Here is a 14,616-nt window from a genome sequence, read left to right as displayed (position 1 = left end):
TCAGTCCATTTTAAATGCAGTAAATCCACTCAGGCATTTGCATTACAATGTCTAACCACATAACAATGTGCAGATTACAAATAAGTTCAGGAAGGTTGCCTCTTACCTGCCTTGCAGAAAAATGACAGATGAAGCCCACACTGTACACAAGATGTGCAATAACATTCTTAGTTTGTGGAAACAACAGAAATAAGACCAATGGAGAGAAGAACTGCAAAAGAAAAAAAGCAAAGATGCAGGGAACTTGTTGTTGCTCTTCCAGCCAGGCTGTCTTCTGGACTCAGCTGAGCATCCCTCCCTCTCAGCAGGTGTAAAATACAGGAAGCTGCTGCTGTATAATTCAAAATCCTAGGGAAGTTTTTTTTTTTTTTTTTTTCATCTGCCCGTGTTTGTGTGGACGACTTCGAGCTTTATCTCTTTTTTATGGCCATATACATGTTCAAGGAATTACTGCAAGAATATTTAAAGAGACAGGACCATCTTCAAAGCAGAGTGGCCAGCACAGCTCTTCATGACAGCATCGGATAAGCAGAAATGTTGGGGATTCAAACATGTGACATTTACAGTCACGTTTTCTGCTGCAAAATAAAAGGGCTACAATTTAATTGTATTATTAAAGACATAAATTATTTTTTAATAAGGTGTCATGTTTACCATTGATCAAATATGGCTCAGGAATCACAACACTCCAAGTTATTATTAACCCAAATTCACAAATTGAAGCATGAATCAAATGCAATGAATAAAGATATCCTTAAAATGAAGATATTCACCAAAATTGTAATGACACATATCTTAAAGAAAAGTACAGTGTAAATTTGTCAACAGATCTTTAAGAGAGATCTGATCATTTAAAATAAGAGTGAATTGTCCACAATTATAAGAACGTAGTATGTAACCGCAACAAAAGGGTAAGAGGATGAAGGCATGTTCCAATTAATTCAATTACATTGCAATTAATTCAAGTGTAACACGTGTCACACACACACATCAGTACATATCCAGAGGTAATTTATCTTTAGCAGTGCTGTCCAAAGTTTCTGGTCTAATTATTTCATCTTCAAATTGCTGGACAAATTCAAATATAAATGTGGAAGCTCGTGCTTATTCCTCCATACGGAGGGGGAGGCTGTTCAGCGATTTACTCATGTAAAATTAATGTCAAAGAAAGCGACGGGACGTTATGGCTGCACGTGTTTGCCTCACACTTGAAAAGGCCGCCCCACACTTCGCTCTAGAGCCCATGGTGTCAAATAGGATAGGAAATGTGTGAGAATACAAAGCATGAATGCTTTCCTAATAACAAGAAGCCCAAGGTAGGGAAAAAAACAAACAAAACAAAAAAAACCAAACAATGTTTCTGCATGCTTGAACATTTTTACCTCCGGACAAGATAAGTAGGTCAAGCTTCATTTTAATGCTGCTTTTGCTGGAGCGCACATTGGCTCTACTTAATTAGATTATACTTTCACACACTGTAAAACTTACTTGTCAGGTGCCATTTATACAAGTCTGCCTGTTCCCATTTAAACTAACAATAAGTGCTTTTAGCTGAGGTTACACCTGTAACATTTCCTCACTCCATTTGAAAACGTCCTATCACCATAGTTCACATGCATGACCCAATTAAATTTGCCAAATAGTACACATTGATTAAAATGCTCCAGGACAGATGAGCTCAACCACACAGGCTTTAACACTTAGCTCAGAATGCAGTTCAACTTATCTAGCATCAGTGCCATTATCTAGGAGCAAAATAATGGGATCACTCCAATTTAAAAATAGCTTTTATTGCAGCTTTTCTCACAGCAAGCTGCTCTGATCACACAGAGGAAAATAATCCATGCTTGACATTTTCAGCCTGGTGGGGAAAAGCAGACAATCACATCTTGACGATGATTTAAAAGAAAATGCAAGCAAAATGTTTGGTGGAAGATGAGACACTGACTTCTCCTGAATAGAAAAAAACAACAACAACAAACAGGTGACGCAGGTACAAATTCCAAATATGAAAATATTTCAACGACATGACGTGATTTACATGAATTTCTCCGTTTTGTAAGTATGATCAGTTGTGTGGCAATGGCTGTCAAAGTTCAGTCTTAACATGAAGTGTAACTCCCTTTCCAAGAGTGTCCTCCATCTTAATCCTCATGGATGTTGAACAGCTTGGCCACTTCATTCAGATCTGCGTGTTCCTCTCCGTCCTTGATAATCTACAAATAACAGATATAAACAATTTTACAATAAACAAATCTATATTTTAGTCTTTAATATGACACAAAGGCATTTTTCTAACAGAGCGACAGTGCTCACCTTCCTTGCGATGGGCATTCTGTTGAACACGTTCCACAGGATAATACCCACCACCACTTTGTCTCTCAGGTAGAAGATGACTCCTTTTCCATAGTCGTCTTTGTGTTGCTCCATAGCGGGAGCAGGCGTTGAAGAAGCCACTGGGCTAGTGGCCGTGTCCTCTGTTTCACTTTCTGAGCGGATCCCAGTTCCTGCAATACATTTAATGGGTAAAACTAAATCTGACCTTTAGTCCATAACTTCATTCTTTGTTTTTGCTTTATAAGATTACGTTTTTTTGAACTAACTAATTGAGAATGCTCCTACCTGACTGCTCTGTAGCAGCTTTAGGTGTATCCTTGGCAGTGGCTTTGGCAAACACCCCTACTGTTGGTAGGCTGCTGTCAACAATCCCAATCGCCTCATAGCCTACATCAGGACCCAGGTCACTCCTGTGAGAAAACATGCGATTGGAAAATATGTTGAGGGCATAATACGATTCAGAACAAGAAACATTCTCTCTCCTTTGATTTGTTTTTATTGTGCTATGACAAGACCTTTCACTACTACATGGAATTGAAGAATAACTTTATTTAATATTATTTCAGACGAACTGCTTTCACCCCAACATTTTTAATAATATTGTTTTTAGAGTTAAGCCAATATATAGACACTGCAGCTTGACTGACACTGGAAAAAAAATCTTCTGCAAATTTCTGTTGAAAATAGTTTTGCCGAAGTTCATCCTCCAAGGTGAAGTGCAGCAACTTCTAGTTTCGAAAACTTTACTGTCAAAACAGCTTTCAAAACGATGTGTATGTTTGTGTACCTCTCACAGCTTCTGTTCTACACACGCACCAACACACACACACACACACACAAAACAAACAGGGCTGAGGGGACACTTGTTAAAAATGTACCTGTGAACATCAGTGATACCCCCCCACCGCCACTTGATGAGTTTCAAGCTGGCTGACCTGAAGTAATGTCACAGCTAACTGTCCTTGAAAACTCACATGCTGTGTTCACTCTGCCCAGGGAGCCTGCGCACTAAATGTGTACAGCTTCATTGAGATTTTTAGAGAATCTGTTGGCACCATTTCAGTGTTACTGTAATTAAATGTGTTCTTGAAATAGTTTACCAAAAGACTGACAGTTCACATATGTGTGTTTATATTGTATTTGACCAAAAGGCCTTTGATTTTAAACTGACCGTTTTCATTGAGGAGTAAAAGTGGAATATGGAACAAGGGGTATCTCTAGAGTATGTTAAATATAAAACAAAAATGAACATGATGACCTTTTAAATGAACTAACTGCTGCTGATGTCCTGTTAGTGTACCATTGCTGTTTATATGCCCAGGAGGCATCACAGTATCCTGATTCTGCAGACACGTTACCATGGCATTCATGAGAATATCAACATATCATCTATCTACATCTGTTGGTGCATCAACCATGCTAGTTTGACTAATGGCCCTGTATTTTTTTTTGGACTGCAATGAACCCATGTTGTCAGCAGTGTGTCAAATTTCAGCAGCTGCTAAAAGCATGCAGTCACAGCATTCATCTGTGCAGTGCTTGCCTCCCTCCAGTTCAATTTCTAGCCACCCCCCCGTGATCATATCAGTAATGTTTTTAACAGAGTTACTAAATTTATGATGGGCTTAAAAATGTCTGGCGCTGATAACGCAGCCCTCTGGTGGAAACTCCTACCCTAATGTCCGCTAAAGGCATTTTAAATATTTCAGAACTTAATGGTATTCAGAACTTCAAAAGCAATCATGCATGTTCATCTGACTTCTAAAAAAAGAATAAACCAGAGTCACTTATATTTGTACATGCTGCCCCAGTGCCCGCTTATTTATGTGTATTCAATGAATGTGGACCTGTGTTCAGACTGGATCTCGCTTTCCCTTCATTTCCACTTCAAGCTGGTTTCATAGCTTGCAGCCACGGCTCTCATTTGCAAAATGGTTTGAATCTGTGACCCGTGAAACCCTTGAATTAGCATCGCTAGCAGGAAATACGCATTACTCTAATACCCACCAGAACATAGACTGGTGCCAGTAGGGTTTGTTGGCTCCTGTCATGTTCTCCCCTGCTAGTCTCCCGCTCACAACGGCATGATCATGGTGCTCCACTCGTCTGCGGCCCAGTCTGATGTCATAGAAACAGGCAGCATCTCCTGCCTTAATACAGAGAGAAAGGATTAAGGATTTATGTGGCACTGATTCCAATCTCTACCTAATTTTCAACTGCATTATATGTCTACAGAGGTGCATTGCTGCTGGACCATGACCCGAGTTTGCCTGAGGAGGGCACTATAATACAAGATAAAACTGAAAGTACTGATAATGTCATAGAAAACTTGCATCTGCACACCTTCACCTACTTTACCTACCACAATTAAACCTCAAAAATGGAGCACAGTGGATTTTGTTTGTTCTTCAATTTATTTATATTCAGTCAACATTTTGTTTTTTTACCAACTCTTTAACAGTGGGTGATAAAAAGAGAGCTGCCATGTTTAAATAAATACATGTTTTATTCAACTTGAAGAACAAGGGTGAGTCGTATCACTAAACAACCATAAACTCCATGAACATTCATCCACTTATCATGAGTCTCAGCTTTTTAAAGGAGATAAGATACAGTTAAAATTGGCACATGGGGTTTAACATAAACAGCAAACTTGCTACTAACTGGTGATCTCTTTCACTAAATTAAGTATACATGATCATGATCTTGTTGACTGTTATTAAAAGGCTTCAGCTACCTTATGAACATTAACTTACCACCCAAATATTGGATCTAGCTTGCAGCTCTGCATTGACCCGATAGCCACCAAAGTCAGAGTCCACCTCCAGACCGGCTGACTTAGCAAGGTCAACATTTGGCTCCAGGCCAACAGCTGCAACAATGTGATCGGTTTTCACCTTCAAGGGGAGACGCAAGATAATCAGTAACTAATACGTAATTTTCCTGACTTGCACTGAACTTGCGCAAGAACCTACCAATCTGCCATCCTTCAGTTGGATTTCTAACTTATCATCTTTGCAGGTCACAGACTTCACCAAAGCTTCTGTGATGACTTTTACGCCCTCTATAAAACCAAATAGAGCAAATTTAATAAAGAAATGAGGAGATAATAAAATTTAAGTGTAACTAGACATGCTAGAGTACTAAACAGGACACTAACCTCTCTTGACTTTTTCTGTTGTCCAGTTACTCAGGTACTCGGGCAACACTTTTCCCATGTTGCCCTTCTCGGGGTACATCTGTATCACCTCCAGGTCAGACTCATGTGCTGAGAAAGAGGAGGAGCGATCAAATAACAGAGCAATAAATTAATTCAACATTCAAACATCAGTATTATCATCATCATCTATTCTGTCATTTTCTCATCTCAGTAAGCTTACATCTCCTGCCGAGGGCACAGGCCAGCTCGCTGCCCAAGAAGCCGCCTCCAATGATTGTGATGGACTTGATGTTTCTGGTGACCTTATCCAGTGATTTGAAGTCATCGATCTATTGAGAACAAGATTTGGATCATATGTACTCTTTTTTTATTGGGGTAGTTGTATGTCACAGTTACTCTAAAGACATTAAAATGGCCTTATATTAGTGTGTTTATATCTTTGTGCACCTGTGGGACTGTAGATTCATTTATATATAACCATCTAAATATTTCCATCATGTCATATTACTCCCACAGCCAAAATATGACAATTCTTTGGCGCTTTTACCATCAAGAAGAAATTCCCAAACTGACAAAAAGCTAGCACCCCTCCTTGTGGCTAGACACTGACCTTGCGGAACAAAGTTGTCTTCTGTGTCACCTCCTCCCCTGCTCTTTCAATGACTTGTAGATTTCTTGGAACACCGCCTTAGGAGAACAGTTCAGATTAGCTTCCACCAGGTTCAAGCCACATGTAGTAATCAATACATTTTAAAGTGGCTCACCTGTAGCGATCAAACACTTGTCATATGAAATCTCAGTTTCATCGTCCAATTTGACTTTGTTTCCTCTCACATCCATCTGAACCACCTAAAATGGATCCAATCATGTATTTGAGAAAAAAACGTGTCAAACTGACGGTGAAAGACAGAAGGAGAGAGCAAAAAATGTACATTTACATCTGCCACTAAAATTCCTCACTTCTGTATGAATATCATGAACTGTATATAATTATGAAGTCAGCACACTGTAGTGTCTGAGTATTAAGGAAATCAAATATAAGCCAACCTTTTTGCCAGTGAGCACCGCCACTCCCCCATTTTCTGCACTATCCAATTCCTCTGGATTAATGTAGAATGATGCTGGCTGGAAGTAGATACTGGCAAATAAAGACAAGGTATTAAAATCTTTGAACACTTTCCATGTTTAAAAAGGAAAAAAGAAAAAGAAAAAAATATACAAATGCACATAAACACAGCTATAAATAAATCAGCCAAATATTTTAATATTTGGTATTATGGAAGTAAAAACACCCTGTAAATGTATTTGCAGCACAGGAAAAGATTTTGCTTTACATCAACAGTTGTTTGTTGCAAATACTGTATAAAAAAAATAAATAAATAAAAAAAAAAAAAGGGGGGAAGTTAGTAGTAATAGAGTTTAGTAAGTGCAGATAGTTCCCATGAACTATCTGTCTAACTGACTCCACTGATCACAGCAGAGAGAGACAATTATTGCAACAAAGGAAGACAATAAGAAATAATTCAAGGTATTAAAAGCGGAAGACAGTAAAAGCACACCTTCTTTCCTTTCCATTCCACTGTTTGAAACGCAGTGTTTCCGTCACACTGGGGTCATCAGAGAACCACAGTTCCTTAGAAAGAGGTGGTCTCATGTATGGAAGGTCTGGCTCATCAGTCACAATCAATACCTGGTAGCAACAATTTAAAAAAGGCATTAACACAGGTAGTGTCACTTGCCAGGCACAGTACATTAGGAAAAACATGTAAATAAACTCAGGTACAACTATGTCAAAAATTAACTGAATTCTTTGCCTGGCTTTTACTGTTAAAACAGAGGCCTGAGTGACCTTTGCACCGGGGTCTCTGGCTCGAATAGACCGGGCTGCGGCGAAGGAGGCGGTACCGCCACCGATAAGGAGGTAGGGGGTGTGTGAGGGGACCTTGAGAGAAGCAGGTGTGGAGTCCACTCCTGGATTTTGCACAAGAGAGCGACAGCAAGCACGAGAGAGAGCGAGGGTGAAAGAAAGAGGGAGAGAGCAAGACAGGCAAAAAGCAGGAGAGACACACAGTCAGTGCATGATCTGGGGTGCTCATCAGTACCCATGGCTTACACAAATACACCTGAAAGGAGTAACTGGAAAAAGAAATTATATTTTTTCATGTGAGTGAGAGTAACCTTTATCATAATAAGAACCCAAACAATGTGAAAACCCATGAACAGGCAGGGAGAAAAGCTGTAATGACAAAAACAAAATGTGGAGATTAACATTAACATTATCAAAATGGGGGGGGGGGGGGGGGGGGGGGGGGGGGGGGTATCAGTGTCATGTCCGCCCTCATCCCTGCTCCAACCGAGTCTGGACTATGGTCTTACCACTCACTGCCACAACTTCAGGCTGAGGCTCGGGTGGCTCTGCTGAGGGGCTTTCAGCTGCTGCTGCTGCTGTAGGTTCTGTTAGTATAACCGGAGCATTAACCAGTTAAGACAAAATAAACCTTCAGATGTGGTAAATGTACATCACTGGTTCCATGCACAGGTCTGTCCGAGTGCTTACCACTCTCCACAACAGGTGCAGGGGGCGGCTCTGTAAGCTCTGCTGGGGACGGCTCAGAGGGGGGTGATTGTTCTGGTAGCATAGTGGGAAAGTTACATAATAACCTCTGATGTGCAATACAGCTAATATGTGCAATACAGCTAATATGTGCAATACGGCTAATATGTGCAATCCAGCTTTAACTGAGCTGTCGCATGTACATACGCCACAAACTCAGCTCAGATGGAGTTCAGTATTTCCTACAGAATGAGTTTACCCTTTCTACTAAATTCTTACCCTCCTCAACTACACGTGCAGCAGGTGGTTCTGCTGCCTCCTCGGGGGGCGCTTCTACCACTGGCTCATCTGCTGTTGAGGCAGTCCATAGTATGGATTTTTTTTTTTTTTTGACCAGGATCCATGCATTTCTTTAGATTTACCGTGGGAACATTCTGCAGAGCATGCACACCATCACAATAACAACCGCAAGTTGCCCAATTAGCGGGTAACTTTTACAGTGATGTACATACTGAATACCACAGAACACCACAGAACACCAGACATTACACAACCGGTATATATTGACAGAAATATTATCAAGAAGATGAGTACGGAGTTGTAACTTCTGTCAGTGTTGATGACAGTGTCACTGCTAATTTCTACACAAGGAAGAGCAGGAGATAGAAGCAAAAAGCACAAAGCAGGAGAGAGACACAGTCAGTGCACCTGAAAGGAGTCAATGCAAAAAGAATTTTTTTTTTTTTAATGTGAGTGAGATTAACCTTATTATTATTAGAACCCAAAAAATGTGAAAAACGAGTGAACAGGAAAGGAGGAAAGCTGTGACGACAAAAAAAAATGTTAAAAATATAAATAGGAGAAAAGGTGTTAACAACAAAACATATAACAACATTCTCAAAATGTGGGGGAAGGGTATCAGTGTTGTGTCTGCCCTCTTCTGCGCTTCATTGCGGTAAATGTACATCACTGGTTCCATGCACAGGTCTGTCTGAGTGCTTACCACTCTCCACAACAGGTGCAGGGGGCGGCTCTGTAAGCTCTGCTGGGGACGGCTCAGAGGGGGGTGATGGTTCTGGTAGAATAGTGGGTAAGTTACATAATAACCTCTGATGTGCAATCCAGCTTTAAATGATGTATCTACGCTACAAACTCAGCTCAGATGGAGTTCAGTATTTCCAACAGAACGAGTGAATTAATCAGATCAGTTTACCCTTTCTCCTAAATTCTTACCCTCCTCAACTACACGTGCAGCAGGTGGTTCTGCTGCCTCCTCTTGGGGCGCTTCTACCACTGGCTCATCTGCTGTTGAGGCAGTCCATTTAAGATTATATTTTTTACAAGATTATAGAAGGGGAAGGATCCATGCATATCTTCTCCTGCAGAGCATGCACGCTAAAACAGTAAGAATTGGAAGCTGCCCAATTTGTGGTTAACTTTTACAGAGACATACTGTATACTGCAGTACACCACATACTGCAACAACTGTTGCATATTTGACACATTATCAAGGAGCTGAGTATGGAGTTGCAACTTTTTTTCAGTGTTGATGACTGAGCTAATTTTTACTCAAGCATGTCTTACCACACTGATGTTCACAAGGACCAGACACTTTTCTGTTTTCCGTTTTAACACTTCCTGTTACAATTAGATCTCAGAAGCCACATGAAAGGAAATACAAGTAACCCACTTTAAAAGGGTAGCTTCCAATTATGAATAACAGTAAAGTACTGCTTTTGAGTACAATCACAGCATAAAGTTCGCCAAAGTAGGACACTTTCACAGAAAGTGTCAACCGAATGGGTGCAGTTTCATATCACAAATATGACAACAAAGAACACCAGGAGCCAAAATATTTGTAGAAAATTTTGAGAACTCCAACCACGGTCTCTCACAAAAAACAGAAATATTTACAGTTCAGAATGGAGGAGAGTATGTGAGTGTGAAACTTTATAAAAGGTTAATTTACATTAGCCCACAAACTGAGAAACAGAACGCACCGAGCATGACAAATGTCTCACTGCATACAAGGAGGTGAGTGAAAAATAAAACAGATGCAACAAGCAGGCAAAGTCACAGTTCATGCAGTAAACCTCTCGGCTTCTGGATTTAGACTCACACAGACAAGACAATGCCGGTTTACAGTATCCAAGGGGCCTCGTGTTTAGAACATCATCACCATAACATTTTTAATATTTTACTGCAATTATGAGAAAAGTGTAAAGAGAAGTGAAAAGACTGTTTTCCAGCCTGCTTCTTTTGCACTAACATGACTGTACCAGTGAGTGTTGCCATTTCTGATACCCAACTTATCTTCAAAGTATAATAAGTGTAAAACGTGCAATAGAGCAAGTGTAAAAGTAACACATTTTTCCACATCTTTTTTTCTGTTACTTTTTGGTTCAAACATAGTGTTTAAACAGGAGGAACGTGTCATGCAGGTATATAGAAAAGTATGCAGACCTGGGGGCGGTTCAGCTGTTTCACTGGGGGCTGCTGCTAATTCGACGTCAGGGACTGGAGGACTTGGCTCCTCTGGTGAAGGTGCTGCTTGAGTTTCTGGCTCAGGGACGGCTGAGAGAAAAGAAAAGATAAAATGTTAGCTTACAAAATTATGAAATAAGACTGACATTCAACATCATTTCTTTTATGTAACGTGACGTTCAGAGGGGCTTATTAATCAGAAAGAGAACAGGGTTAAAAGCAAGTCATTTAAATTTAATCCACCACTACTTTAAATACAATTTTAAATGCAGTTTGTTTTGCAGTCTCAAAATCTGTTTACATGGCAATAAAGAGGAAGCTTAACTGTGTAATGCCGAGTCAGCTGTTTCCAAGCCTACTCTTGTATTGTTTTTGTATTATTGTCTCTTGGGTATTATTGTCTTTACACTTTTTAAAGCACTTTGTAACTTGTTTTTGAAAAGTGCTCTACAAATAAAGATTATTATTATTATTACTACTCTTACACCAAATAACCTTTAACTGTTATTTTATTTTCAAACATAAATACAAAAAATAACAAACATAAATAAAAATCTTTCTGTGAAAAGAGCACAAAGACAACAGCAAACACTACAGAATAGAATAGAAGATACCTTTATTGTCTGCATTTAACCCATCCCTCAAGGGAGCAGTGGGCAGCCACTGTGCAGCGCCCGGGGACCAACTCCAGATGTATAGATCAGTGACTAGTCAATGGCACTGACTGGAGTACCTAACATCTTTTTATACAGGCAATGTTCTCTCTTTGTTCACTGTTATAAATATATCATGGTCAAGTTTAACTACTATTACGTTATTAACACAGGTGAAGTTTGATCTATAAATGTTAAGATAAACATCTACTCAGAAATGAGAGAGAAATCACTCACCCTCTGTCTTGCTGGCTTTCACAGCTAAAAAAACAAACTAAAAAATCAGTAAACTAAAAAAGGATCACACTGGAATGATGTGGCTCTGATAAGAGTATCTTCAGACTTTGTTTGTTTGTGTAATGAAGTAAACAGTCAAAAGTTTCATTATTATTAAACTCAGTTAATATAAATCACGCACCGGGAGGCTCTGACTGGATGGGTGTGGTTGGTTCTTCTGTGGCGGCTTTTTGTGATCTGGATGAAATTTCATTAATACGGTCCTGATATCTTTGTTGGTCTCCCTTGATAGTTTGGTACGCCTGTGAAGACAAACACAGCCCCCTATTTAATCACAACCAGTTCAACTCTTACTCTGTGAGTCTGCCCCGATTCTGCAAATCAGATCTGGTCAGTTTTTCAGGCATGAACATTTGCAAACAGGCAGAGAATGAGCTTCTGGATGAAACCCAGCAAACACACAGGTAATGTACTGAAGAGCACAAACTCATTTCCAACCTCTCAATTATGATTTCCAGTGCATCTACTGTATGTTATGGCAGACTAACTCACATAAATTCCACCACCGAGGCAGGCTGCTCCAACCAGAAGGACATACAGGTGGTTTTCCCCACCCCCTCCTGTAGGCCCGGTAGACATGTGAGCCACGGGTACACGTGCTGGTATCCTGCCATTGGGCAACCCTGAAAACAATTTGGCACATGACAAAATCTTAGATTGGTCAAAACCGCACCACTGTCAGTCCAACAATATTGACAGTGCTCACAAAGAGTAATCCAAACAAAAGGTCAGTCATAGTTACATCTCCACGCCATGTATTATACACACTGAACGTGGATTTACAGATTAAATGTGTCATGTTTTTTTCATTAATAGATCTTTTTTCTGCATTGTGGAGTTGGGTGAAACACTCAAAATGGTGCATGACTGGAGATGCACTCCAATCTTTGTTTTTGTTTATGTTGATCAGGCTTACCACGTGGCAGCTGTCTGACTGACAATGCCACTTAATTAAACAGCATATTAACTGTTCAGTCAATAACATCTCCCTTTGCTATCTGGCTGGACACCACCGATGATGGGGACAAGGCATAAGTAAGACGGAGCGTGACACTACATGTTCCACCAACTTTTCTATAGTTAACGGCATGTGAAAAGGCATGTGCAGTTAATGTATGCATAAAAACAACAACAACATGTCAGCTGATGCCTAGGCCAGCTGCCAGCTGTAAACTATGAAGGTGACAGTTATATTAATGTGACCGCTAAAAGAACAGAATGGCTATCTTGGTGACAATTTTAAATTATGCAGACATGGGACTAAGCAATTGTTGCAAATATTTGTGTAAATGCTACTGGCTGTGTGATCTGCAGAACACCCATGAGGATGCTGGCAATGAGAACATGTCTTCTCACAAGATCTTCAATGTAAACATATTATGCTGATATTCAGTGTTGAATCCCTACATTTCATCCTGACTTGAAATTCCACCAAATGGAGGGGCATACATTGGCGCTATGAATGCACAAGAATCCTTGAGCTAAGTAGGTTAATTAAAGGAAGCACACTCAGAGTTTGGGGTTTAGAGGCTTGATGATCAACCTCTCCCATGAACTACTTTCCTCTATTAACTCCCCATCATCATTGCTGCCATACTTGCAGCAGGACTCTGTTGTACTTGCTGTGCTTATCCTTTCAGGGTTACAAGGAGCTCAAAAAAACCCGTGATCCAAATCAAAGTGTGCTTATGAAAGCATGACAGGTTACAGAAAATGGTGTAACACCTGTCACAGAAGCACACTGCAAACAAGGACTGTATCCAAGCACGTAAAAAACACTTGTGGCAATGAGGGATTATTTTAATATTAGCTAGCGTTGCTTATTGACAGGCTTCGTGCAAGAGCTCAAACAGTTTAGTGAAAAATGGTTTAAGTTAGCTATAGGACATCCATGTTGCCTCTTGCTATGTTAGCTCAGTTAAGGTTAGCTTTGTATCAGCCACACAAAGGTCAGAATACTTAAACAAAGATACGAGAAGTCACCTAGTAGTAACCTGGATACACAACCCGCCGACATAATGTGTTATGTGCAATGTATGTTTGAATTGAGGCCAGGTATCATGGAAGGTGCAAGTTAACGTGCTGTCACTAGTTAACTTAACTTACCTGCTCTCCTCACATTCTGCCGGCATACAGTTGATGAGGCTCTAGCAAGAGGTGCAAGCTTTTTCCATACATTTCTACATTTCAGCATTGTGGCTCAGCTCCGCTGTAACGGTTCCCAGTTTACTAGCCGGCTTCTCGACAGGAACACTCGCTAATTAACGCTAATGAAATGCTATAGCCAGCACACACACACGCTCACACACACAACTAGCAACACCGAGCTACACGCCAAGGCCAGAGACAGGTCACACGTTTCTGGGGAATCATGGGTAATTGTAAAGACTCTTTGAGCACGTAAGATTGGTCACCGCTGGGAAACGAAGTAGGGTAACGCCTTTGAAACAAATATGGCGTCGCCTGTGATATCAGTTAGGATGTAGTTCCGTAAAATCTTAAACGACAGCAACGTTTTGTTGTTATTTTTCTGCTATGGCAGATCCGAACATCTTTGTAGTGGTATTCAGCTACACAGTTGGTGTCATTTCAGATTAAAACTCTGTTTTATATAGGCCCACAGATATTGGACTCTTTCCTTCAAGACTCTTTGGTAACTGCCGTAAACCCGGTTCTTACGTCTCACAGCCAATGTTCACCACTGCTGATGCCGCAGCCACAGTGCACTGCTGCAGTCCGCAGTTTATTTATCATGGGCTAACATGTTAAGAAATGTTTTCCAGGCAGTTTTAACAGAGACGAAACGGAGACAAAGGAGGAGGCAGGTACTAGAGTTCATAACAACATGAAGTTGTGTAAATAAACAATGCAAAACACATGACAACATAACAAAATTAACAATAATAAAGATTTACTAAATAAATGTCATCTAAAACACATGAGGTAAATAAAAAACAAGCAAGAAAAAAAAGGTTTGTGTTTCTTCACATTATTTACATAGTGTCCATGGATTTACTAAATGAAGACATAATTAATGTAATGGAATTAATGTGTGTAAGGTGGGTGTAATGTAAGTAATGTACACACATTTTCTCTGAGTAATGAATTTTGAATATGAAATTTGCCCAGTG

At 40.1% G+C, this 14,616-nt stretch overlaps 1 protein-coding gene across 12 annotated transcripts; it reads right to left on the bottom strand.

Annotated features, from left to right (window-relative positions):
* Window positions 1-1,769: 1,769 nt before the first annotated feature.
* aifm1 (apoptosis inducing factor mitochondrion associated 1) lies at window positions 1,770-13,845 on the bottom strand. Of its 12 annotated transcripts, XM_038707922.1 has the most exons (23): window positions 13,592-13,845; window positions 11,978-12,108; window positions 11,607-11,727; window positions 11,426-11,449; window positions 10,515-10,625; window positions 9,285-9,356; window positions 9,055-9,126; window positions 8,331-8,402; window positions 8,055-8,126; window positions 7,874-7,951; window positions 7,347-7,468; window positions 7,057-7,187; window positions 6,545-6,635; window positions 6,262-6,346; window positions 6,108-6,184; window positions 5,718-5,826; window positions 5,498-5,605; window positions 5,313-5,401; window positions 5,094-5,234; window positions 4,345-4,487; window positions 2,623-2,747; window positions 2,317-2,507; window positions 1,770-2,216 (listed from the first exon to the last, which is right to left on the bottom strand). In XM_038707922.1, exons 1-23 carry the CDS (start codon window positions 13,677-13,679, stop codon window positions 2,145-2,147), a joined length of 2,325 nt encoding a protein of 774 aa, XP_038563850.1. In that variant the 5' UTR covers window positions 13,680-13,845; the 3' UTR covers window positions 1,770-2,144. The 12 variants fall into 12 exon arrangements, with proteins under 12 accessions (XP_038563850.1, XP_038563853.1, XP_038563854.1 ...); XM_038707925.1 differs by lacking the exon at window positions 9,055-9,126 and having other exon boundaries at window positions 13,592-13,844; XM_038707926.1 differs by lacking the exon at window positions 9,285-9,356 and having other exon boundaries at window positions 13,592-13,844.
* Between the last annotated feature and the right edge of the window lie 771 nt (window positions 13,846-14,616).

Source organism: Micropterus salmoides, unplaced genomic scaffold (genome assembly GCF_014851395.1).
Source record: "Micropterus salmoides isolate LMB-PRFRI ecotype aquatic unplaced genomic scaffold, ASM1485139v1 Ms_hic_scaffold_9, whole genome shotgun sequence".
Taxonomy (NCBI): Eukaryota; Metazoa; Chordata; class Actinopteri; order Centrarchiformes; family Centrarchidae; genus Micropterus; species Micropterus salmoides.
Note: the sequence above shows the minus strand (reverse complement) of the source record. Positions and strands in the feature narration are given on the sequence as shown.